We start from the raw sequence: 26,244 nt of genomic DNA, 5'->3' as shown, positions 1-26,244 counted from the left end.
GGAAGCCATGGGCTCTGAGCATGCGCAGAATTCTCTCCCTGCCTCCTTAGGCAAGGCTTTGTTCTGTGAGCCGCTAAAACGTCAGTCAGTACTGGGCTGGAGAAATGGCTCTGTCGTCTAAGGCATTTGTCATCAAGCCTGACAAGCCCATTCAAGCCCCAGGCACCCATATAGTGGAGAAAAAGAACCAATTCCACAAGTTGCCCTCTGACCTCCACGTGTCCCACACATCACAATAAGTAAATAAATAAATTTAAAATAAAAAAGTTTAATAGTAAAAAAGTAAACAGGGGGTTAAAGGGAAAGGGTCCCAGGTTAGGAATGTGTACTGTTTTCGCAAGGGTGAGTATTTCAAAGCTCAGCACCTACATCAGCCTTCCGAGGATCTGACGCCCTCTTCTGGCCTCCACTCAATGCATATACCCACATGCAGCCGCGTGCATACATGATTTTTAAAACTAAAAATAATAATAATAATAATAATTGCTATTACTCAACTGATAATAATCCCTTTCGCTAGCAATTTGTATTGGCACTCTGGAGTTAAAAGTCCCCTGTGTAAGATGAATCCACGAAGTCACTTAACTCCTCTAAAGGCCTTCTAAATATGATACTAAAGAAAAACCATGAACACGATGACCTTAAGATCAACGTCCAAAGAGAAGAGTGAGTTCTCCGAGTTAAAAAAAAAAAAAAAAAGATGGCTCACAACCATCTGTAATGGGACCTGATACCCTCTTCTGGTGTGTCTGAAGACAGCTACAGTGTACTCACATATATTAAATAAATAAATAAATAAATAAATAAATAAATAAATCTTTAAAAAGGAAGAAAAAGTAGGAAAGGCATTCAACTCTACAGACAAAGTGGTTAAAACACCTTAGCCTCTGAGAAGAATTTCCTGCTACCCTGACGTGTCTGTGGCTGGGAAAAATGTCCTTTTCTAGAGATGGAGGCTGTCGATTCCCGTGAGTGTTCAACACTCATTTGCAAGGAAATTGGCCCGCAGTTCTTCCCTTCTGATAACCCTTGCACAGAAACTGTCTGTTTTCTATACAAAAATGACTCACACGCTGCAGGTGGTTGGACAAAAGGTCCAGAGACCTGGGAAAGGTCTGCAAACCTCTGTTCAATGTGGGAAATGGTCAATCAGATTCTCTTTTGTTGAAAATGGTCCCAAGAAAGCAGGCACTAAAATTGAAATGATTTGGAGAATTCTTGAAGAAGCCTTCAGGGAATGAAGGTTTAAAAATCGAAGCTGATAGGGTTCGAGAGATGGCTCAACAGTTAAGTACCTTCGCTGCTCTTGAACAGGACTGGGGTTCCGTTCACATATTACAGCTCACGGCCATCAGTAACTCCTGTTCCAGAGGATCCCATACCCTCTTCTGGGTTCTGAGGACACCAGGCACCCATATGATACACAAACCTACATACAGGCAAAACACTCATACACAGAAAATAAACAAATAAAAATTTTAAAATAAACACAGTGGTGTCTAGACAGACACTTCCAGCACCCAGAGGACTCTTCCATGACTAGAGATTTTTTTTGAAACTGAAACGTTATTTCTAGTTATAGGTTTACTATGGTTCATCTTTAGAGTTGCTAGGGCTTTACCACAGAGAGTGTTTGCAAACTATGTCATAGTTCCATCTCGGATAGAGTCTCTCTTTTCTCTTCCTCTCTCCCTCTTCTCTTTTTCCCCCTCTCTCTCCTCCTCCTTCTCTCTCCCCCCCTCCCTCCCTTCTGTTTCCTTTACTCCCTCGTTTCTACACACACACACACACACACTTCCAATACAAGTCTATTTCCTAGGAAAAATAAAAAGAGGTTCTAGTAGCTGTCCTTGTTTGCATCTACACAATCTTTATGGAAGTCTCACGAACCACCCACTTCTAAGCAGTTAGAAGACCATGGTCCTGAAAATGCATGGAGTTTAAGCATTGCCTGCTCTAACAAAAAGCTTCCTTTAATCCAGGGGGAAAGAACAACCATGATTAATGCAGCAGAGTTCCTGGCTTCTATCCGAAGGAACTCTAGAGAACCAAAGCATGGCAAACACGGCTCTGGCAGGCCTTGCCCTTCTCTCTCATCTCCTCTACCTTACTAAAAGTCATTAGATTGTATTCCTAAAGCTAGCCCTCACAGTCTCACTTCCTCCTCCTGAGGCGGATTACCAAGGTACACCTAGCAAAGTGTTTAAGTCCAGCAATCAAAAGCCCCCTTTGGCTCACCTAATCAACATGACCAATTAAAAATCACCTTGTTCTAAGCCAGGCGCGGTGGCGCACGCCTTTTAATCCCAGCACTCGGGAGGCAGAGGCAGGTGGATTTCTGAGTTCGAGGCCAGCCTGGTCTACAAAGTGAGTTCCAGGACAGCCGGGGCTACACAGAGAAACCCTGTCTCGAAAAAACCAAAAAAAAAAAAAAAAAAAAAAAAAGAAGAAGAAGAAGAAAAAAGAAAGAGAAAAATCACCTTGTTCTAACATGGGACATGGGGTCTCCCTTTTTACCTTTATAAACTGTCATTTTCCTGTGTGCCATGGCTGTCTATCCAGAGTCAGTCCTTTTTCCCCATAAATACCCCTCCTCCCCCTCCATTGTTCCCTTCCTCTTCTCCTTCCTCTTCCTCTGCCTCCTGTCTTTGTCTCTTAGTCCCTGTCCTCTGTCCCTCTGGGGCAAATAAAGCTCCTTTGTGCTGAGGACTTGGTCTTGGAGGTCCTAAGCAGATACTTTCCCTTACAATAACTTTGTGGGGTTTGCCTTCATAATCCTTTGGTTAACAATAGCTGGGGCCTTACCTAGAGAACTCTCTCTGGGATGGTCCTGACCAGGCTCTTTTTAGTAAAAAGCCTCTAATTTACTAAAACCAAACCTTGATTCATACTGATGAATCTCTGAACGAGCCCAAACCTGCAACAAAGTAAGAGTTCTTTTAAAAAGTAAGACCTCTCATTCTGAATTTGGTGAACCATGTGTTTTCCTCAGGATGATGAATAAAGTAGAAAAAAATTACTTCAAAATGTAAAATTAAATTGCTGGAATATTTAAAGTTGGCATCACTCCTAAGTGTGTTTTTTTGTTTGTTTGTTTGTTTTGGGTTTTTTGGTTTTTTTGTTTTTGTTTTTTGTTTTGTCGAGACAGGGTTTCTCTGTGTAGCCTTGGCTGTCCTGGAACTCACTCTGTAGACCAGGCTGGTCTTGAACTCAGAGGTCCTCCTGCCTCTGCCTCCCAAGTGCTGGGATTAAAGGCGTGCGTCACCACACCCGGCCCTAAATGTGTTAAATAGCAGTTTCCTTTGAGATCCAAACATCTCATCCAGCAAAGAAGTTTCTTAAGACAGAAAGTAAACAACTCAAAATAGCTTCAGGAAGTCCCTGAAACTGACCAGATTAACTAGGCCCCTCACTCCCAAAAGTAAACAATAGAGACTACTCAGCATCATGCTCAGAGAAAACAAGCTGCCTGCAAGAAGTGCACATCAACTGAGCTACTTGGTAAGGACACTCTCCAACCTGTGGAACTGTCTGCAGACTGTGCAGTGTACTCCAGATTTCACTGCTTTGTGGGATGTTACCCATGCTGAGGCAGGGCTTTGGTGACACAGCTCCATTTCTGCTCCTGTAAGTAGCCTCTTACCCATATCCCTGTAAGTAGCCCCAATAAAACTAGTTGGTTTGCCAAGTTGGACTTTGGTGGTATCCATACTTGAATCTGTCGTGGGTTTTGTTGGACTTTGGTAGTCAGTTTCAGGAGGAGGAAGTAGTCAAGTAAGAAAATGGATGTTGGTGGCAAGCTTTAGGGATGTAATCTAGGGGTTTTTTGCAAGGAAGAAGGAATGGGGAAAGGGCAAGGCCTACCAGAGCCCTGTTTGTCACACTCAGGCCAGCTAGGGCCCCTTCACTACCTAAGAGATGACTGGATGAGCATTAGAACAAAGATATGCAACCTTCTGCTCCAAGCAGACAGCTGTAGCATTGTATGGACAATTTGGTAACATCATTAAAATCCTAACCATGACCGTATTGCTATGATGCCACGTTCAGCTCCTTTTATCAAGTATTATCTTTTTAAAGTCCATGTTTTATAAAGCCTCAAGTAAGTAAGTAAATTGAGGTGAGGCAAAGAAACCTTATGTTGCCCATTAATCTTTTCAATACTATAAACTAAAACCCTATGTGGGCATCCCAGGGTGGGAAAATAAAGCTCTCAAAGAAGGATGTGAAAGAATGGTTCAGCAATGAAGGGCATTTCCGGGAGAGCCTGGGTTTGGTTCCCAGCAGCTGCACAGTAGCACATAACCACCCGCAACTTCAGTTCCATGAGCCCTAATCCCTCCTGACCTCCTCAGCATCAGCCATGCATGTGATACACTCACATACATGTAGCAACACTCATACCCTTAAAAGATTTTTAAAGATCTTACATCCACAGGACTGCCAACAGACTCACCTTTTCTGCTGAAAACCATAGCATTCAGAGCTATTTTTGAGAGCCCCCAAAATAAAATAAGTAAATGCTAATCAGAGTTTATTATCTTTATTTTCATTTATATTATTCATATCTCTGGAAATGCACCAGGAAGCACCACAGCTATCCTCAAAAATACTGGACACATTTTCTTTTCCTTTTGATCAAACTAATAACAGGATTTTTTTTTTTTTTTAATTCTCTGAAAGTGGAGTTCAGCACCATACATTAAATAAATGTCCCTGGCTGGTTTGGGGGGAGCTTGATCAACCCCTCTGGTTCGTTGAGTGTTTCAGAGAACTTCTTTCTGAGACACACACCAATAATAATAATAATAATAATAATAATAATAATAATATCGCTCCTTTTAAGAACCCAAACCCACTGACCTCTTGGGACTCAGCATTTTGAAATCAGGACACTCTTTAAAATGAAGCTGTTATTTCTCCAGTCCAGAATCTCTTCATCTGGATTAATCTGTTACATTACTCCTAACCCTGTCAGAGAAGCTTCATGCTAGAAAGGTCTGAGCGAATGAATAAGGCTCCTGGGTTTGGTGAAACCACAGGCTAACTGTGGTTTGTATTTTGAGCTACTGATCCCTGCTGGGTTAGCATTCAGATTTACTCTCTCTCTCTCTCTCTCTCTCTCTCTCTCTCTCTCTCTCTCTCAATCTCTCTTTCTTCTCCATCTTTATAGATTAAATACTGTTAATCCCTGTTCCCCTTCCTTTCCAGGAAGAATTGTGCTGTGGCTGTGTGACCATATGCTCCTATCTAATGGGTCTTTCCAAAGAACCCTGAAACCACTTGACAAAAGGTAAGTTGCCAAGTACACGAGATGCTACTGTCTAAGGCATATGCATAGTGTATGTAACTCAGATCTATGTATAAACTCTCCATCTAAGACTAGGGCCAAAATAATTATATAAATAAACAAATAAATAAAGCTGCATTTGTAATTTGGAATTCTGGATGTATCTAAATACCTGTTCTAAGATATCGATTTGTACTCGACTACCCAATAGCCACTATCCCCCTTTTCTCAAATTCACATAACCCCAGTATTCATCTAAGAATATAGTTACACAGATGAAAGACTACATTTCCCAGCATCCTTTGATTGTGAGGTCATGTGACTATAGTATGGCCAATGAGAGATAATAAATATTGAGGGGGGAGGCTTTTAAAGCCTCCTTAAACAGGCCGAATGTGCTCTCCTTACCATCTCTGTTGCTATGACAGTTAAGAGTTGTAGTCAATATTTTAAAACTGAGGAGCACCAAGGGCCACATTCCGCCATCCAGTGAACCCCAGAAAACTTCATAGGGTCTTGGGATGATCTGCCTCCTGACATCTGCATAAAAAGGAAGTATATTTCTCTCTTGTTTGGCTCACTGATATTTGTGGCTTTAGTTATGTGCATTTCTATCTAAATACAGTGATGCACAGTCTTTAATAACCTAACTCCCTAAATGTGTCGCTCCATCCCCATCTATTATCTTGGTGAATCTGGTCACCCCTGAGCCTCTTTATCCTTTCTGTCACATTTAGGCACACACTCCCCTGGGTCATAGGCACCAATAACATCTTCAGGCCCCTTAAGGAATTTATGACGTATCTTCATATAGCACATAAACAGTCATTATAGGGCAAAGAGTCAAAAAGCATTTGTATTTCAGATGCACGGCTTTGGCACAAGTTGCTTTTCTATTTTCCGTCATATTGGAATAATGAAGATGATGAGATACGCCAGTGTGGGCTAGGCTGTCCCAGGAATGTAGAGAGCATTAGATAGTTTAAGGAAAGAACTGCTAGATTCCGTTGAATGACTATAGACAACTAGGGCCTAGGAAGGAAGTCACTAGATGTCTAGACAGTAGAGGTTTCTACTTCCTGGATGGGGTCCTTGTTGGAGAGATTGCCCGAGATGTTATCAGACTCCAGCAGTTCCACAATGCTGTAGGGAGAACAGTCCTCCAGACCCAGCTTGCTGCAGAGCCAACCACAGAAGCCTTTCTCCATGTCACAGGCAGCTCGCCACCATGCTGCCCAGGACCATGAGAGCTGAGCCACGGCGGCATAGAGCCCCAGGGAAGAGGCCATGGCCATGATGAGCACTGGGTAGAAGAGAATGAGGCACGGACAGCAGGAGATCTTATGCCAGAAGGTCCTCTCTTCATTGTACACCAGAAAGATGTTGTACCAGGTGATGGTGCCATAATAGAAAGACACAACGAAAGAGAGCACAAAGACCACAGGCAGGCAGACCAGTGTCCAGAGAACCACGTGTGGCCCCTGGTCTGCCCCAACCTGGCAGGCCCTCCTTCCCTCGGGGGCTGCTTCCCTGGACAGCTCCTTGGGTTTGGTCAGCTCCTGCAGCTCCTTCTCTGTCAGAGTGACATGGATGTCCACCATCTGACCCTTCTTCTTCCCTCGTGTGATGGTCCCGGTTAGTGTGACGTAGCGGCTGTCCAGAGGCGTGTCCCACACACCTGCAGCGCACAGAGGAGATGAGCATCAAGAACTGAGGAATCCACAGTTCATCTCAGTGCCATCCTGAGGCCATGCTGCTATTACTCCCACAGAGATTGCTGGCTCCACAGTGTGGGCCCCAAGAAAACTGTGAGCAAGATTAGCATGTCCTTCCTATTGTTTCTACATTTTTTTTTCTGGACCACACAGCCTTGACACAGTCTCTGTCATAGACAAGGAACCTCTTCGCCACCTTATCACGATCCTGTTATAAAGACATTATTTATGGGTATTGACCTGTGCATAAAATGTGTGTATGTATGTATACACCCCATCCCTTCTCATGCCTAGTTCTGGGTTTCCCTGAGATGGGGAACATGGTGTCTCATATTTATAGACACCCTAGCTGTTAAATCTAAGCTATAAATATCCACTAATTACACATACACATACACATATTGTGATGGTTTGAATAGGTTTGGCCCCATAGACTCCTGCTTGGCACACAGGAGATGACACTATTAGGAAGTGTAGCCTTGTGGAGTAGGTGTGTCACTGTGGAGTGGGCTTTGAGGTCTCCTAGGCTTAAGCTCTACCCAGCATGGAATTCCAGTATCCTCCTGACTGCCTGCAGAAGTCAGTCTCCTCTTGGCTGACTTCAGATCAAGATGTTGAACCCTTGGCTCCCCTCGCACTATGTCTGCCAGTCTGGTGCCATGCTCCTGCCATGACAATACAGACTGAACCTCTGAACTGTAAGCCAGGCCCAATTAAATACTGTCCTTTATAGAGTTGCCTTGGTTGTGGTGTCTTCACAGCCATGGAAGCCCTAACTAAGACACACATGCATGTGTGTGTGTGTGTGTATTTAATTCAAATAATTTTAAAAACTAAGACAATGTCTGTCCTGCTTGACAGTCCCCCTTGACTTCCACTGGCTCCAACAGTTCCCAGCCCTCCACTGTGCCCTGGCAAGATGCACCAGGATCTAGCCTGGCTTCCTTGCTGACCTTTCACCTCCTCCCTTGGTTCTATCCAGAAGCACCCCTCCCCACCAATAGGCCAGTGTTGTTCTTACCTCAAGACCCTTGCTTTTTTTCAAAACAAAACACACAAACCCCCCTCTGCTCCACACCTTTCTTACCTGGTTTCTTCGTGTTCCTTGGATGAGTTCAAATGCCACATCTTTGGAGAGGTCTTCTGTGGCACAGAGTCCCTCCCTGCCACCCTCCCCACTGCTTGTAGGTTTCGTTGTCTTTGGAATGATTATTATCACGTGAAGTCATCTTGTCACTGTCTGTCTTCCCAGACTAAAAGCTCAGTGATGAGCGGGAGTCCTAGCATCTATCCTTCTACATGAATGGGCCTATCTAGTACTGCACGATAGTTCTTCACACAGATGACCCACAGGCTCCCTAGTAGCAGCAAACATTCTGAAACGTGGAGGACACAGATCATAAATCTCATGGTGGAGATCCTAAGAATTTCTGTGACACACAGTACGTATACCGTGTATCTTCATAAATATCGACCAGTCCCTACAGTGTGGTTGGTGTGACTCTAACTGGTGTTTGAGGTGTAGGAGAGTATTATCTAGTTCCACATAATAATACTGTCATATCTCACACAAATCTTGACATTCCCAAATGTGAAGGAATATTATCTCACTGATTTCAAAACTTAAAACAGTCTCCTGGTTTTCTTTCTCCTTCTTTCCTTCCTTCCTTCCTTCCTTCCTTCCTTCCTTTCCTTCTTTCTTTTTTGGTTTTACCTTTTGTTTTGTTTTGTTTTGTTTTGTTTTTTTGTTTTGTTTTGTTTTGTTGAGACATGGTCTCACTGTATAGCCAAAGATGGCATCCAACTCATGATCCTCTTGCCTCAGCTTCCCAAGTGCTGGGATTGTAAGTATTAGCTACCATACCTGGCTGCATGTTCATAATTATTACGAAAGGTAACAACTGTTGTTCTTTATATCTCTTAATGTAATTAGCCTATAAAACCACTTCTCTTACACAGCAGTTGTGAAAGGGCAGAGATCCTGTCCCATCTGAATTATAGCACTGCAGGCTCTAAGTAACTGTTGTTAGTTTCATGAATGAAGACAGCAACCCTTCAAGATATGCATCATCAGAAAGAAAAGGCCAGAAAGCAGGTGCCCAGCAGCTGGAGGGTGAACGCTGCTTTCATTTTCTTCCTATGATTTTGAACAAAGTGCTCTTGAAAAACTCACCATCATCCCCAGGATAGTCCAGGAAGTCCTCCCCCTCTTCCTCTTTAGGCCGATCTCCACCTTCAGATTCTTCAGGCTCCTCATCCGTCTTCTCATTATCTGACCGGTAGATGATGATGGATTCCGGGCGGGAGTCTTTCCTCCTCTTCTTCCTGCGGCCCAATGTGGATTCCCCATCCAGGGCCAGGACAGCAGCCACTGCCCTCCTAAGTGAGCCGTGGTGGGGGCTTGGGAGCTGAGCCTGGCTTTCCACTGGTGCCGACTCTTCCATCCTAGGCCTGAGAGCTAGCTGAGCTTACTTTACAGAGGAGTCTGACTTATTTGCGCAAACTCAAGCACCATACATCACACAGATTTTTTTCTATCTGGAAAGGGCTATGCCGGCATGCCCCTGAGGATGCCTGCGACCTGAAAGACAGAAAGCCAAAGCATCAGCTGGAATCACGGAGGGGGGCGCTGGGGATAAAGTGGGAAAGCAGTGTAGGAGGGAAGGGTCCATAGAAATCCTCTTTCGGTAACAGAGACGGAATAAACGTGTAGTCTTACGAAAACCTCATCAGTCCAGTTAAAGGGTACAGAGTATGAGAAAGTGAGGAGGTCCACAGCCAGGGAAGGGTTAAATCCAGTCTTCCTCTCATCTTATGCGGAGACTGACATGGCTGGGGCCAGTACTTTGGACTTCTGACTACCAAGAATACATTCCAACAATACCCAAATGGGAGTAATGAAACCTCACTACCGCATCTTCCTCGCTATGGAAGAACCTGCTTCCGGAGTTTCAGGAATCCAGGTTGCTTTCGTTTTCAACTCTACAGAACACCCTTCTGCTCTGCAGCTGAGCCAGAAAGAAGAGGTAGAGCATCTTTTAGAGAAAATGTAGGCACACTACTTATGTTTACAAACTAATCTTGGGCTAATATTGATTTTCTAGGACAGTGGCTCTCAACCGTGCTAATGTTATAGCCCTTTATACAGTTCCTCATGTTGTGGTGACCCCCAACCATAAAATTATTTGCATTGCTATCTCATAACTGTAATTTTGCTACTGTTATGAATTGTGATACAAATATCTGGCCTGCAGGATAACTGTTATGAGGCCCCTGTGAAAGGGTCGTTTGACCCCCCCCCCCCCCCAACATCATCTACATGTTGAGAACTGCTGTTATAGGAGAAAATCAGGAGACTTTATCTGGGGCTCACAGGGTTAAGGCAAGCCACATCAAGCAAATCAAGACAGAGGAGCCTAGCTGACCTCTCAGGAGGCTGCAATCCATTTTTTTTTAAAAAGACTGATTGATTGATTGATTGATTGATTGATTGATTTTATGTATGTGAGTACAGATGATGTGAGCCTTCATGTGGTTGTTGGGAATTGAATTTTTAGGACCTCTGCTCGCTCCAGTCAACCCCGTTCGCTCAGTCTCTGCTTGCTCCAGCCCAAAGATTTATTTATTATTATACATAAGTACACTGTAGCTGACTTCAGACACACCAGAAGAGGGCGTCAGATCTCATTATGGATGGTTGTGAGCCACCATGTGGTTGCTGGGATTTGAACTCAGGACTTTGGAAGAGCAGTCAGTGCTCTTACACGCTGAGCCATCTCACCAGCCCTGTAATCCATTTTTGAGCTTGAGCCATCCCAAGGACTCCTATGACGCTGCTGCTACAGAGTGACCATTAGCAACACCCAGCTCCTCATAGGGAAAAACAAAAACAAAAACAAAAACCCTGTCTTTATGGTAAGTTTCGAGCTCTTCTAAGGGGGAACTTTTTATAGAGAAGATGGCAAACTTACATAGAAGTAAGATGCAATTTAATGTGTCTTTCTGACAGCCATTACCTAGTTCCAACAGTGACTCGCAATAGGGGGCTGGTGAGATGGTTCAGTGGGAAGGGAGCTTGTCATCAAACCTGACAACCAATTATTCTCTAACCTCCATACACTTGCCGTGGCATGAGCAGGTGTGTGTGTGTGTGTGTGTGTGTGTGTGCGCGCGCACACACACACGGTAGGTAGGTAGGTAGATAGATAGATAGATAGATAGATAGATAGATAGATAAAGATAGGTAGGTAGATAGATAGATAGATAGATAGATAAAATGATTATTTAAAATACTGTTTCAGAGCCAGGAGGTAGTGTCACACACCTTTAGTCCCAGCATAGGAGGCAGAGGCAGGTGGATTTCTGAGTTCGAGGCCAGCCTGGTCTGCAGAGTGAATTCCAGGACAGCCAGGGCTACACAGAAAAGCCCTGTCTCGAAAAAAAAAAAAAATACTGTTTCAGTGTTTAAAAAATTAAAATTAGACAAATTCACAACAGGGCTGGAAGATGGTTCAGCAAAGGCACCACTGAGCCTGACGATCTGACTTGGACCTCTGGAATACATCATGGTGGAAGGAGAGAATCAACACCCCGAAGCTGTCCTCTGCCGTGTACAACTAACTCACTCACTCTCTCGAGCCCACACTCACTGTAACACTCCCACAATTTTTTTTAAAAAACCTCATAATAGCAATATTCGATGTCATTTCAAAAGCCGTTCTTTAACATCACTGGATAGGAATCTGTTCAGATCTTCCTGTCCCTACAGTTGGGTCTTACATCTCTTTACCTATAGCAGAGCCACCTAGTGGAATTTTCAGCCATCACGCCTGAAATGAGGCAGGGCAAATAAGGAAAAGCATTTGTTTACTTTTTAAAGGTTTATTAATGTATTTTATGTATGAGTGTTTTGTCTGTATACCTACCAGAAGAGGGCACTAGATCCCATTACAGATGATTGTAAACCACTGTGTGGTTGCTGGGAATTAAACTCAGGACCTTTGAAGAACAGAGCAGGCAGTGCTCTTAACTCTTGAGCCATCTCTCCAACCCAAAAGAGTACTTTTATCAAGTTTCTCTGAGGCCCTGTTTTCTGTTTTCTTCTGTCCTTGAACTCATTAAACTCTTTCTCATCCAACACTGGCTTCTCCCACTGTGGGAGTCTGGCGTTTCAGAGCACGGTGTGTTTTCAGGTAAGCGAGTTTGTAAATGGTGGTTATAACCTCCTTGCCTGTGCTTCTGCTGCCCCACTACATCTCCCTGGAGAGACAGGAAGGGAGAGAGGAGGTTTGTAACTTGCCTTCCCACTGCACTCTGGCATTCCAGCCTCCCTCAGAACATCTTGGCGCAGATAAAAATGCGGGACACAAAAGGTATGCTCCACTTCAGCTCTGTAGCTCTGGGCGTTTAATTCACTCGAAGTCTCGTTCCCCATCTTAGCTTGAAAACTCCTAGTGAAGAGAAGGCAGGCAAGGGAGGTGCAGAGGATTGCAGAATCAGAGCAAAACCTGCCATGCTTTGTGTGTGCCCTTCATGGGGGTATAAAGTCACCTGTATCACACAGCCCTAAGGCTTCCTGAGTGTCAGTTCTACTGAAGGACTTGGATTGTGGGAACCACTTCTGTACTAAACAGACAATTAGGGAGTATGGTTGTATACCTAATCCTTACCCTTAGGGAGGACCATGTCTTCCCAGCCTCTCCATGTCAGTCCCTCAGGGTTGGGCCACTTTGGTGAGGAGCCCTGACTGAGCTCATTGAGAACCATTCAACATTTAATGTTGGGTTCCTTGCTCCTTTGCTTTGGGGAGTCCCTCTGCTCTGCCTCTTCCTGGAGATAAATGGTGAGCTCCAATGAATTCACAGCCCAACAGCCTGAGAGAGCAGTTAAGCATAAGAGTTTCTCAGTGTCCTTAACTTTGCTAATCTCATTCAAAATTAAAAACTCTATCAAGGTTCCATAACTTTTTTTTTTTTTGCAGGAGTGAGGTTGTTTGAATAAAAATGCACCCCCATAGGCTTATTTATTTGAACGCTTGGTCGTTAGGGAGTGGTGATACTTGACCAGGATGAGGAGCTGCAGCCTTGCTGGAAGAACTGCATCACTGTGGGTAGCTTTTGAGGTTTCAGAGGCTCAAGCAAGGCCCAGCGGCTCTCTTCCTGCTGCCTGCTGATCCAGATGCAGAACTTTCAACTACTTCTCCAGCACCATGTCTGCCTGCTTCCCATCATGCTGAACTAACTATAAGGCAGCCCCGATTAAATGTTTTCCTAAGAGTTGCCTTGGTCACGCTGTCTCTTCACAGCAATAGAACACTGACCAAACCAAGGAGCAAACTATTTTCATTTAAAATAATTTTCATACCATGTAGTTTGAGAATATTCTATTGTTTTGGTTTGGTGCCTTTTTTTTTTTAAAGAATACAAGGTTATTGTGCAAATACAAATAACACATTCTAAACACGGTGCCTTCTGTAAAAGATGGAACCTGTGGGTTCAGTGGGTTCATGCTGTTTACTGAGGACTCTCAAGCATGATCAGGTAATAAAGGGCTATCGAATATCTTCCTCTAAGACTCGCCTTTAAGAATACTATCTATAAGCACTGGTTTAGTTCAGGCAGATGATTAAGGACTTAGGACACAAACACAAGCCTCAACAATCGGTTTATCCATTGTGGAATCACAAAAGAAAATCAACTACAGGATACGGTGAATAGGCAAAGGACAAAGGGCAAAGGGCAATTATCTACTGCTTGGAAGGTCACAACTGTCATTTCCTAGAAAATGAATGCACCCAAAGTTTGGAAATACAGAAAAAGGAGAGAGAAAGAAGAAAAAGCCGCCACCACCACCAATAGCTGTGTGTTAGTATTTGATGAAATGTGACACAGAGTCCTTCCTGTCACTAGGTAATATCAAAGATGTATCATCTCTAGACATGGGCTTTGCTTCTGACCGAACAGCATTCTATACTCTGCTTATTTTCACTCATCCACACCCACACCCCACCTCCGCTGAGACCATTCAAAGCAAATGAAAGGAGGAGAGACTAAACAAATGAATACACGGAGGCTGAAGGGTGTGTGAGGCATTGGAACCAAAGAAATACTCAGCCTGGGGGGCCCCGGGAAGGCAGGGGTGTGCACAGTCCAGCAATTCTCAATAATGAGACATTGGAAAATGAAAACTTTTTGGTAGTTTAGAAACTTCCATAGTAATAGAGGCTATGACTGTGGTTCTTAAGCTATTTTTTATAGAATCCTTACTAGTAATATACAAGAGGGCCATTTGCCTCCTCTACCAAGTTTAAAATTTATTTTGTTAAAAGTATGTGGGGTAAGAAGTGTATCTGGGAGGAGTTAGGGGACAGAATGAGGCTTAGGTATAATCAAAATACATTATATATATGAAATTCAAAAAAGAAACATATTAAAAATCAAACATAAATAATTCCATTGAACATGGTGCCAGACAAAGCAATGTAATATGTAATCCGAACGGAGCGGACTACGTCAGAGACACAAAACTGGCCTAAGATCTTTATCCTGGATCTCAGAAGCAGCCTAGCGTTTTCCCCAACTACAGCCTCAGACTTGCTGTGGGAGGCTCTCTCATAGACATTAGAGTAATCTCAGACTAACACCCACTGTCTGACAGACTGTTCTGTCAAAAGTGGCATCAGCCCTTATAGACAATCAGGCAGCCTGTTCCCGACAAGCTTCCTACTGGTCGTGGGCGCGTTGCCCCTTCTGCAGAGGAACGGGCAGAGAGTATTCAACCACAGGTGGACTCCTGGTGTTGCCGTATCTAAGGTCAGTCCACTCACTGCTGTCCTAAAATCCAGCGTAGTAAGAAATTAGTGGACGTTAACCAGTTTATTCAAGGTCAACCCTGAGGAAAATAGAGGACACTTTGTGTCTTAGTCAGGGTTTCTATTCCTGCACAAAACATCATGACCAAGAAGCAAGTTGGAGAGGAAAGGGTTTATTCAGCTTACACTTCCACACTGCTGTTCATCACTAAAGAAAATCAGGATTAGAACTCAAGCAGGTCAGGGAGCAGGAGCTGATGCAGAGGCCATGGAGGGATGTTCTTTACTGGCTTGCTTCCCCTGGCTTGCTCAGCCTGCTCTCTTATAGAACCAAGACTACCAGCCCAGAGATGGTCCCACCCACAAGGGGCCCTTCCCCCTTGATCACTAATTGAGAAAATGCCCCACAGCTGGATCTCATGGAGGCACCCAACTAAAGCTCCTTTCTCTGTGATAACTCCAGCTTGCATCAAACTGACACACAAAACCAGCCAGTTCACTTTATGTTCCAATTTCCCCCTTCACTTGGCTCAAGCCTTGTATAGGAATATGAAGGAGTTACAGTGACACTGTGGTTGGTTACAGTGAAACCATGGGTGGGAAATTCCCATACTAGATGGAGGATTTCTCCAGGCTCGGTCTCCATCATTCTTTAAGAATCGAGTTCAAACCAGCTGGGCAGGGTGATATACTCCTTTAATCCCAGCACTCGGGAAGCAGAGTCAAGCAGATCTCTTAGTTCAAGGCCAGCCTTGTAAACATTGTGAGGTCCAGGACAAACAGACTTACATAGTAAGATCTTGTCTTGAAAAACAAAACAGCAACCAAAACAACAACAGCAACAACAATAACAACAAAGAATCCTGTTGTCCTCAGCTCTGCCTCCTGGACAGCATCTGTGTTTTCTTTCCAGGTAAACACCTTTCTGCCAGTCAGTTTGTATGAATTGAAGGGGGAAGGGGTGTAACAGGTTCTGTGAGGACTCCCCAGAGCCAAACAAAATGTCTTTTACAAGTAACAACAACAACAATAAAAGTGCATTTGGAGAGATGGTTTAGTGGGTAAGATCTCTTGCTTTGCAAGCCAGGGGAACTGAGTTCAAATCCCAGCACCCATGTAAAGCCAGGCATGGGCATGCACCTTTAACCCCAGTATTGCCTTCTGATCTATACTCTTAGTACTTAGCTATACAGCACTTCATGTCATGGGTAGCGAGTGGCTCTGTGAGCTCTCCTTCATCCCTACAGGCAGACTGTAAACTTGCAGAGGTCAGGAACTGCCACTAGTGGGTGGGCCATGTATCAGAGAGTCAGTATTCCCCTGTTGACTTCTTAGGACAGAGGAGAAATAGATGATGAATAAATAATTTGAATAACGAATACCGACTTTGAATAATGGAAAGAGGTGTTAAAAAGCAGACAGTTAAATTCTCTTTCTGACTTTTGTACACATAAAATGCTATGGTGTTTGGTGTGAGAAACAGGTTCTGAATCTCGCTCCCCTTTTTGGATTTGATAAGACAGAGTAAAACCAATCTGCCAAGTTCCCCAAACTTTAATTAATAGGATCAAGAGAAAAAAACACAACTTTGGTGTCCTTTCTGGATCAGGCTTTGCCTATCTTCTGTCTCTCCTCCCAGGTCAAAGTCTGATAACCAGCATTGCCCTGCAGAACATTAACCCCCAACTGGACTCTTGGGTATTGAAGAATAAACACATTTATACTCCAGGACTCATGATTAGGAAAACGTGGTGTAAGTCATTGGCTTCTAATCTTGATGCCTTAGTCAGTCCTTCAGCTCAGCATTAAAAGAGATTTTTGGAGCCAGGCATGGTAGCACACACCTGCAATTCTAGAGTTCAGGAGGCTGAGGAATCATGAGTTTGAGGCCAGCCTGGGTTATTTAGTGAGACTTTGTATTTACAAAGAAACAAAGATCTTTGAAAAGGCTGAATAAAAATGTGGGGTTTTTTTTGCCTAAAACCCACCACTATAAAATGCAATGCAGACCTTCCACGTGGTCCGAGGACAGTATAACATAGCCCCCCACCCCTAATATCACTCTCCCGTGCTGTACCGTCTCCCTTACAACCACTGTCTATAGCCACTCTGGCTGACTGGATTCTCAAGAGTACCACATACTTCCCTCCTTAACATATTTAAATGCTGTCTGCGCTGAATAACATGCCGTTCTATCCTACTCCATCACATGACCATCTTCTAAGTCCTAAGTTCAAATGTCCCCTCTTCCAGGCTTTCTCTTCCCACAACCAAAAAATCGGCCCCTTGCCATTCATGATTCTTCCTCTCCAAAACCATTTTCCTAGGTAAAACTTATAGGCACTTGTAATTAAGTATTTAATTATGGGACTGGTGAGGTGACTCAGTGGTTAAGAGCGCCGACTGCTCTTCCAAAGGTCCCGAGTTCAAATCCCAGCAACCACATGGTGTCTCACAACCATCCGTAACAAAATCTGATGCCCTCTTCTGGAGTGTCTGAAGACAGCTACAGTGTACTTACATATAATAAATAAATCGATCTTTTTAAAAAAAGTATTTAATTATTAACAAATGTTCTTTTATCTGTTTGTTGTCTTTCCTCTATATGAGACTATAAAATCTGTGAGAGGTGGAGTCACAGGGTGGCTCAACAGAGCAGATGTTTAAGAAAATGCTTTCAAAGGCACTAGCCTAATTTTGGGATCGAGACTAAAGAGAAATATAAGAAAGATATCAATGTGCTCTTTTGTGTGCTAGCTATTTCACACTTGGTAGGCTTTCCTCCTATATTTATTGTCTGCTTCTATTATGTTTGCTTCTATTATTTTTAATTGTTTGTATTAGGAAGGAGTAGTACACACCTGAGCACAGGAACCTGCAAAGGCCAGAGGTGTCTCGTCCCTCCAGAGCTGTAATTACAGGCCCTTGTGAACTTGTCATATTTCTCCTTTCTAATAATGCAGGTTTCAGGTGGTCACATGATGTCTCTGGTAAAGATCTTAGGCTGAAAGATGGCTCTGGGGTTAACAGCACATACTGTTCTTGCAGAGGACCTAAATTTAATCCTCAGTACCCACATTGGATACTCCAGCTGCTGATTATTCCAGTTCCAGGAATCTGAAACCTCTGACCTCCTCCAGCACTGACGCTCATGTGCATATACTCACAGACAGATGCATGGACATACACATAATTAAAATTAATTAATTAATTAATTAATTAAAGATGACCTTTCCCACCAGACAGCAGTGGTACACACCTTTAATCCCAGCACTCAGGAAGCAGAGGCAGGTGAGTCTCTGAGTTTAAGGCCAGCCTGGTCTACAGAGTGAGTTCCAGAACAGCTAGGGCTATACAGAGAAACCCTATCTTGGGGGCGTGGGAGGAGATCACATTTCGTAGCATCCCTTGCAGCTAGGTGTGATTACTGTCTGGACAAATGGATGTGAGTATGCAGTATTACTGTCTGTCCCTCTACTTCTCTTTTAGGAGTTGGAACATGATCCTTCCATAGTCCATTCAGATCAAAGCATTCCCCTTAGTGACAGCAGAAGACAAAAGAATGACACAGAATGAATTAAATATAGGACCATAGATTCTTTTTGTTTAGATTTATGTGGGCAGGGGAGTCTTGTATTAAGTAATAGGAATTCAACACTTCAAGGCCATTTTATACCTCAATCCCTCTGCTGTGTGTATACTGGCATATACACAGAGTTGAAGGAGCATTTTGAAATAGCATGATCCCTGATATTGGGTAACTTAAGTCATTTTGATTCTTCTGGGAGCCCAGAAATTCTGAAACCCAACTGTTCAGTACAATGGATTATTCCAGTGATACTGGCTCAAGTTCAATCAGAAATCCCCTGGAGGTCTGAAGAGATGGCTCGGCAGTTAAAAGCACCAACTGCCCTTTAAGAAGACCTGGGTTCAATTTCTAGCACCCATGTAGCAGCTCACAACTATAACAGCAGTTTCAGGGAATCCGACACACTCCTCTGGCTTCCACATGCTCTGGGAAGATAGATTGTGTGCAGACAGACACGCAAGCCAAAAACAACCATAGGTATGAAATAACAAGCTTTAAAATAAAAAAAAGAAAGAAAGAAAAAGGAGAGAAGAAATCCACTGGGGAGCTCAGTGCAGCCCAGGACATGATAGAAGTTGATGCTTGCAATAAGCAGGGCCAATAATGATGTTTTATTAAATAGAAGTTACTTATTAATCACTAAAATACTTCAAAGTTCAAACCCTCAAAATGAGTAAGCCTACAGCGTCTTCGAAGGGTCAGCCAGATCCCAGGTAAGCAATTATTTGGTTACTAGTCTACCTCCATGCCTAACCTGTAGAACTGCCTCTCTGTGTCTTGGTGGACACTTCAACGTCTTGTGATTTCCCTACAGTCTGTTCACACTACCTCTCTGCTCCCCACCAATCCAGCACATCCTTCTACTCTTTCAGATAATTCAGCTTAAATTACAGACTTAGTCGGTGCAGAAACCAGGAAACCTAGAGGCCTGTGCTTTCGTGTGCACTGCAGGGTAGCAGGGGACTGATGAGTGGGTTGAGATTTGACTGGAAAGAGTTAATGAAGGCAATGGCAACAAACCTTGCCGGTAGAATGGACGTGTAAGGATAAGAAAGACAAGAGCTTGGGTCTCATCAACCAGGAAGTTGCTGTGACTTTCTCTCTCACCAGGCGTACTGTCCAGCCAACCCCTTTCATAAAGACTGGCCCATTTGCCATGGGTTGTATACAGCTTCATGGGGAAATTTCTGGTTTCAATTTGGGTGATTGGCCCAATTTCAAATAAATGGCCAGGCGGATGACCAACCAAAACAAAACATGGATAGACTACATGCTACTGTTGGACAAGAAGTTTCCAATCCGATGCTGCTGAAAATCTTAGGAGTGGTTTTTTGTTTGTTTGTTTGTTTGTTTTAGTTTTTGTTTTGTTTTTTCGAGACAGGGTTTCTCTGTATAGCCCTGGCTGTCCTGGAACTCACTTCGTAGACCAGGCTGGAGTCGAACTCAGAAATCTGCTTGCCTCTGCCTCCTGAGTGCTGGGATTAAAGCCGTGCGCCACCATGCCCGGCAGGAGTGGTCTTTTGCCTCTTTCCCTTGGTGCAGCTGATCTGCTGTGGCTACAAGTATACAAGTGTGGAAGGCTACCTTCCCAAAGTCAGTCTGCCACTACACGGTGAAGTGCACCCTGCCTCTGACTTGCTGTCTTTCCCACTTCCCGCCCCCATCCCACCCCCCATCAGTGTGTCTGTCATCCAAGGATCACACATCACATGTCTGGGCTGGCCAAAATCTGCTGATCACAACTGACCACTATGAGGTTTGCCACCAACAAGGAAGCAAAGTGTTTACGGTTTTACCACCAAAAGTCACCAGGCTTTCTTGCAGTCTCCTCTAAGGTGGGAAGGAACTGAGCTTAGGCCAGTATTAGGTGACTGGAATTGTGGTAGAGCAACATGCAAGACCTCCCTGCCTCCGGCTGGTTGCTGTGAAGGGGCAGTGAGCACAGTCAGGATACAGCTTGCTTCTCTCTGGTCCTCTTGTGACTAGGGTAAAAACTTGAGCACATCCTACAACTTTAGTTGCTTTTCGTGAGATTTCAAACCCAGGACAAATGGTTGGGTGCCTATTTAACATATCAGAGTAGACTTGACCACTAGGTTCTCCCTGCAATCCTCAGATCTTACCTTTTACAGGGCCCTCCTGGCTGGCATACCTGCCGCCTACCATGAACTCTCCAGCCCAGTAGGCTGGGCTGCTCTTCCCTGTATAATCCAACCATTTTGATTACTCACTCTTTTTATACCCTCCTGGCTGCTGCACCTGGCTCTCTCTCTCTCTCTCTCTCTCTCTCTCTCTCTCTCTCTCTCTCTCTCTCTCTCTTTTTCTCTCTCTCTCTCTCCTCTTCCCCTCTCCTCCCTTTTCCTTCCCTTCCCACCTCTCCCCACATGGATCAGCTCAGGGTCATGCTCATTCTGGCTACACTCTCCCTTTTATCTACAATAAACCTCCATCATTGTTAGGAGCAGTCATCTTTCCTTTCCTTTTCCTTTGTGTTTGTTCCTGTTTCCATTCATTTGTGTTTATTTTTTTTTACTATATATATTGCAGTGAGGGCACATCTGTGGGCCACAGAACACATATGGTGGCAGAGGACAACTTTTGGGGGTTGGTTCTCTCCTTCCACCATGTGGGTCCCAAAGATCAAATTTAGGTCCTTGGGCTTGTCAGAGGGCACCCTGCCCACTGAGCCATCTTCCCGTGGTGCTTTTACAAATTACTGGTTTAGGGGAGGGATGGAGAGATAGTTTATCATTTAAGTGCACTTGCTGTTCTTACAAAGGACCCAAATTCGGTACCTGTCACCTACATGGCAGCTTAACAACTGTCCTAGATTCCAGTCCCATAGGATCCAGGGTTCTCTTTTGACCTCCAAGGGTACCAGACATGAATGAAGGAAGGGTTCCACTACGCATGCAGGCAGAGCACTCATAGGTAATGAGTATGAGTAATATTCTTTTGAAAAGCAGTTATTGGGGGCTGGAGAGATGGTGCAGCGGTTGAGAGCACTGACTGCCCTTCTAGGGGTCCTGAGTTCAATTCCCATCAACCACATGGTGGATCACAACCATCCGTAATGGAATCTGATGCCCTCTTCTGGTGTGTCCGAAAAAAGCAAGAGTGTACTCACATACATAAAATAAATAATATTTTTAAAAGGAAAAGAAAAAAGGAAGAAAAGCAGTTCCTAACTTGGAAGACCTTGCAGATGAATGGTGTTGGTGTCCCACTAGGGTGGGGTAAATTATACCTCTGACTGAAGCAACCTATCATCAAGAGTGTTGCTTCTCATGGTCAACTTTTTCCAGCCAAAACTCCTTTCTGCATCTTAATGACTAACTGGAAGAGCAGATGTTCCTGGGAAAAGCCAGCTCTGAGAAGACATGGAAGGTAAATTTTACGCACCAGTAAGTTCAAGTAAAGTTTCTAAAGTTTCTTGGCAGGCAGGCATGGTGATGCACACCTTTAATCCCAGCACTTGAGAAACAGGGGCAGGAGGATCTCTGTGAGTCTGATTTCTGTCTGCTCTATATTCTGAGTTCTTGAACAGCCAGGGCTACCTTGTGAAACCCTGCTTCAAAAACAAACAAACAAACAAACAGTTAAGCAATAGAATAGAGAGCTAGATTCTGTCAATAAAATGATTGCCTCACAAGCTTGAGGCCATGAGTGCAAACCCTGGGAAGCCAGGGGTAGTGGCACATATACTGTTATAATCCCAACACTGGGAAGATAGAGACAGGCAGATTTGGGGGATTCCTGGCTAGCCAACTTAGTCTGCTAGATAAGCCCTGGGCCAAAGAGAGCCCTTATGCCAAAAAACCACGGTTGATGGCTTCTAACAATGACACTCTGTATTGTCCTCCTTGCCTCCATGCACATGCACACATACTCATATGTACACATACACACAACATTACATTTTTGAAAAGAGTTTATTGTCATGTGTGTGCATATGTGTGTGCGAGGATGCACAGGTGCATGCTTGCAGGTTCTTACGGAAACCAAAGGAGGGCATCAAGATCCGATAGGGCTGAGTTACAGGTGACTAAGAGCTTCCCAGTATGCATGCTATGAGCCAAACTGGGGTCCTGTTGGAGATCAGGAAGTGCTCTTAACTGGGGATCCCCTAATAAATGTTTAACTTGCAGAAAGATAGCTGACTCACCAAAAGCGTGTCAGCACACAGCCTGGAGAATGAAAGTACACGTTAACTCAAGGTTACTACAGCAGAAGAGGAAAGAAGCGCCCATCTGCAGGTGATGAAGACCTAGCTCAGCCATTACCTGGATGCCCACTGGCCACCTGTTCCTTCTTCCTTTTCCTATACAAGCCTTGGAGCCTGTAGGTTCTCTATCATGAACTTGAAGAGTGGTAGCTCCCTGCCATCTTCTTGGTTTGCTGCTTTCCCCCTGTCCCCAGCAATCTGTCCCATTCACTGGCTTTTGCGGTGGAAAAAATGAAAGAATTCAGTAGTCCTGGCTGGTGGTATGGACCCATGCCCTTAGTGCTACTCAGCTATTCTGGAGGCAGGAGAATTGCGAGTTCAATGCTTGACTGAGCTACAGAGTGTGGTCAGGGGCACCCTGGGCAACTAAAGAGAGCCCTTGCTTGAGGTAAGAAATTAAGAGGGCTGGAAATACAGCTCTGTGGGAGAGTCCTTGCTTCATATACATAGGCCCTTTTGCCTCATACACATACTAAGGCCATTGGTTCAATCCCTAATAAAGAGGAAACAAATAAACAACACTGAGGCTGATTCTGCACCATCTGTCTGCAAAGAAAACAGTTCCTGGAAGCAGGGGTGGTTGCTTGTTTATAAAGACCCTGTACGCTGCTCCTTACTGTAAGAACCGAAGATTGAATCCTTTATTTGGTTTCTGTCCTACCTAATGTGATAAGTTCTTCTCTCACCATCCACCCCCTCCTCTCCTATGCTACAACGGAAGACTGAACAAAGACAGGGAAACCCAAGCATCCCCTTGCCTGAGCTGTCTGCCCTATGCCTGGTACACAAGAGCTCAGGGACTACCATACTGACTGAACACTCATATGTGAGCTGCCTTCGAGGGCTCTTGCTTGGAGGCACGAGCAGAGTTAGATGCCTTACTGGTATTCCTGCTACACAGATTCTGTGAGTCTGAGTGTTGACTGTCAATAGGAGCCAGCAGCTGTTTTGCAAGGGGGTTGGGGAGGAAGCTAACCAGGAAGATGGGGAGGGGGAGGGTCAGGGAGCTGGGAGAACAGCAAGAGCATCTCAGAAGAGAAAGGAAGCCACTGCTAATGGCCTGCGACAGCACAGGGGGTGTAGATGGATCACTGTGACAGCAAGCTCTCTTCACCAGGACAAAGGAAGCAGCTGCAGCAGAATATAGAGATTAGCGCTGGATTTGGCCCAAGGAGTCACCAAAGCAGCATGGTGGTGGTCTAGGGTAAGGCTTGGCTCCTGATGGGGCCAGAACTCAAACCTGAAAATAAAGGACTTCCAGGTGAAATTGCCAGGTGTGGTGATTTTTCAGGGGCTAGAAGGATCTTAAAACCCGGGCGGCGGGAGGCCAAGACAAAGAGAACATATCTCTTTATTTTAAACCAAGGAGCCCTTGAACCACAGATTTTAACAGAATTGAGGGAAAGAACTGACTGCTCAGCTGCAGAATCCCTGCAGCTGAGAGATGGCACCTTGTCATGCCCATTGGATTTAACTGCCTCCCATCCCCAGTCAGTTCTCATTAGAGTTCCTCAGTCTGTCCAGTGACCACACTCAGCCTCTCTCTCTCTCTGTCTCTCTCTCTGCACATTTGAGAGAGATGGAGGTTTAGCTCTGCTCTGTGGAGGAACTCGAGTGCAAGCTCCGTGGTTAGATCTTCAGCAAGGCAGAAGAACAAACAACATAGATCACTATGTCCTTGGGAATCACATAGCTGGGAACTGTATTTTTCTGAAACAATTCTTCAACATCTCTATTTAAATTTATTTTTAGGGGACCGTGGAGATGATCCAGCAGGAAAGGGTACTAATTTCTGTGCAAGGATGAAGACCCAAGTCAAATCCCCAGAACCTTGGCCAAGCCAGAAAGGAGGATATCTGTGATTCCCACCAGTTAAAGGGGGGGCAAGCTCCTGGTTCAGTGAGAGACCCTGTCTCAAGGGATTATAGGGCTGACAATGCTAGAGAAGGATATCCAGCAATCTCCTCTGGCTTCAACAGGAACACATACACACACACACACACACACACACACAAGAATTATTTTTAAAAAGAGGTTATAGTGGTGCCAATTTTTAATGTGTTCATGATCACATAACTGACATAAACAGAAGGCTACCAGAGCTCTTGATGGACTTCCCAGACAAAAACAGCCAGAGAGCTTTAGCTCTTCCTTTCTGCGTGCTGGTTGGAATCCATCAGCAGCTAAGCTGGAGAGGGAAGTGCTTCTAAAAAGAGGTCAGAGAAGGCCAGGGAGGTGGAGGGCCTAGAGGTGCTCTCAGAACTGCAGTCTGGCTGGTGCAAGAGACCCAGTGACTAACTCCACTTCAATTCTCTCTGTGAATTTTAAGTAGTGGCTCCAACCACCACCTCCCCAAACAGACACAAATGGCATTTTTGACTGGAAAAGGGAAAACAGAGCACCCCGGCAAAGTTAGAAAGACTGTTGTCCTGGATTAAGACCAATGACCTAGCATAGTCCAACATAAGGAAAAAGATAAACAGAAAAGTGCTAAGAGGGCAAGGCTGCTGCTGCTAAGCTTGATGATCTGAGTTCAATCCCTGGTGGCACTAACTCCTGCAATTTGTCTTCACACACACACACACACACACACACACACACACACACGTAATGTTAATTTTTAAATGAACAAACAGAAGGGCAGGGCATGGTATCACCCATGCCTTTAATCCCAGCATTCAGTAGGCAGAGGCAGGGGGAATCTCTTAAGTTCCAGGCCAACCTGATCTACATAGTGAGTTCCAAGACAGCCAGGGCTATAGAGAGAGAGACCTTGTCTCAAAAAAAAAAAAAAATTTAATAATAATTAATTCAAAACAAACAGAATGTGAGCAATAAATTGTTCCTTGGAACCAACTCAGAGCTGATAAGTTCCTTGCTGAAGGTAGGAGCTAGAAGGCAGGTTCCAAAACCATAAACCTAGAAATGAATCTTGCAAGAACCATGCAACGACTCATCTTTTTCTGAGGCTATATAACCCAGACGAAACGGACCAGATCTCAAATCTATGGAAGGGTGCTTTTTTTCATTTCTGGGTGGGGCACGGAGAATGAGGTGAGTGAGGGTGGGCCTAAAATCGTTTTGTTTAATCATTCATTATTTAGGCTCTGTGGATAACTGCAACTGTGTGCCCTCTCCTGCCCCACCCCCTCCTCCCTTCGACTCCCTCCCTGAAGAAGAAGGGATCTGGGACCTGGATGGCTTCCCTTCTGCTAACCTAAGCCTTTCCCACTTCCTAGCCTTCTGCACACAGCTGCTGAAGCCCAGACAGCCAGATGTCTGTTGCAGATCGGCACTGCGAGGGCCCAGACCTGCAGTCTTTCTCTACACAGATGCTCTGGAGATGTAATTTTAATTAACGGTGGGAGCTATGGCCCCAAGGATTGGATTTTCAGAACAGAAAATATCCTTCCCATTTCGTTCTTTCTCACTCTCTTTTCATTCCTCTGTCGTTTCCCCCCAATGTCACCGACATTTAAAAATAAATATGAAAAAAAAAAGAACGAGGAGTCTCACCCACACCTTCACTGGGACCCAGGAGGGAAGCTGAGGATGCAGACGGCTGCGGGCGGCCGCCAGGAGCGGTCCAGCTCTGGGAGGAGGCCTAGCGCGCCG

The 26,244-nt window shown here is 44.5% G+C and overlaps 1 protein-coding gene across 2 annotated transcripts; it reads right to left on the bottom strand.

Annotated features, from left to right (window-relative positions):
- Positions 1-6,128: 6,128 nt before the first annotated feature.
- On the bottom strand, positions 6,129-26,242 carry Tmem169 (transmembrane protein 169). Of its 2 annotated transcripts, none has more exons than XM_021175797.3 (3): positions 26,152-26,242; positions 9,179-9,586; positions 6,129-6,968 (listed from the first exon to the last, which is right to left on the bottom strand). In XM_021175797.3, the coding sequence occupies exons 2-3, from the start codon at positions 9,447-9,449 to the stop codon at positions 6,346-6,348; spliced, it is 894 nt and encodes a 297-aa protein (XP_021031456.1). In that variant the 5' UTR covers positions 9,450-9,586; positions 26,152-26,242; the 3' UTR covers positions 6,129-6,345. The 2 variants fall into 2 exon arrangements, with proteins under 2 accessions (XP_021031456.1, XP_029326046.1); XM_029470186.2 differs by having other exon boundaries at positions 26,146-26,214.
- Between the last annotated feature and the right edge of the window lie 2 nt (positions 26,243-26,244).

Source organism: Mus caroli, unplaced genomic scaffold (genome assembly GCF_978045245.1).
Source record: "Mus caroli unplaced genomic scaffold, Mus_caroli_1 scaffold_1, whole genome shotgun sequence".
Taxonomy (NCBI): domain Eukaryota; kingdom Metazoa; phylum Chordata; class Mammalia; order Rodentia; family Muridae; genus Mus; species Mus caroli.
Note: the sequence above shows the minus strand (reverse complement) of the source record. Positions and strands in the feature narration are given on the sequence as shown.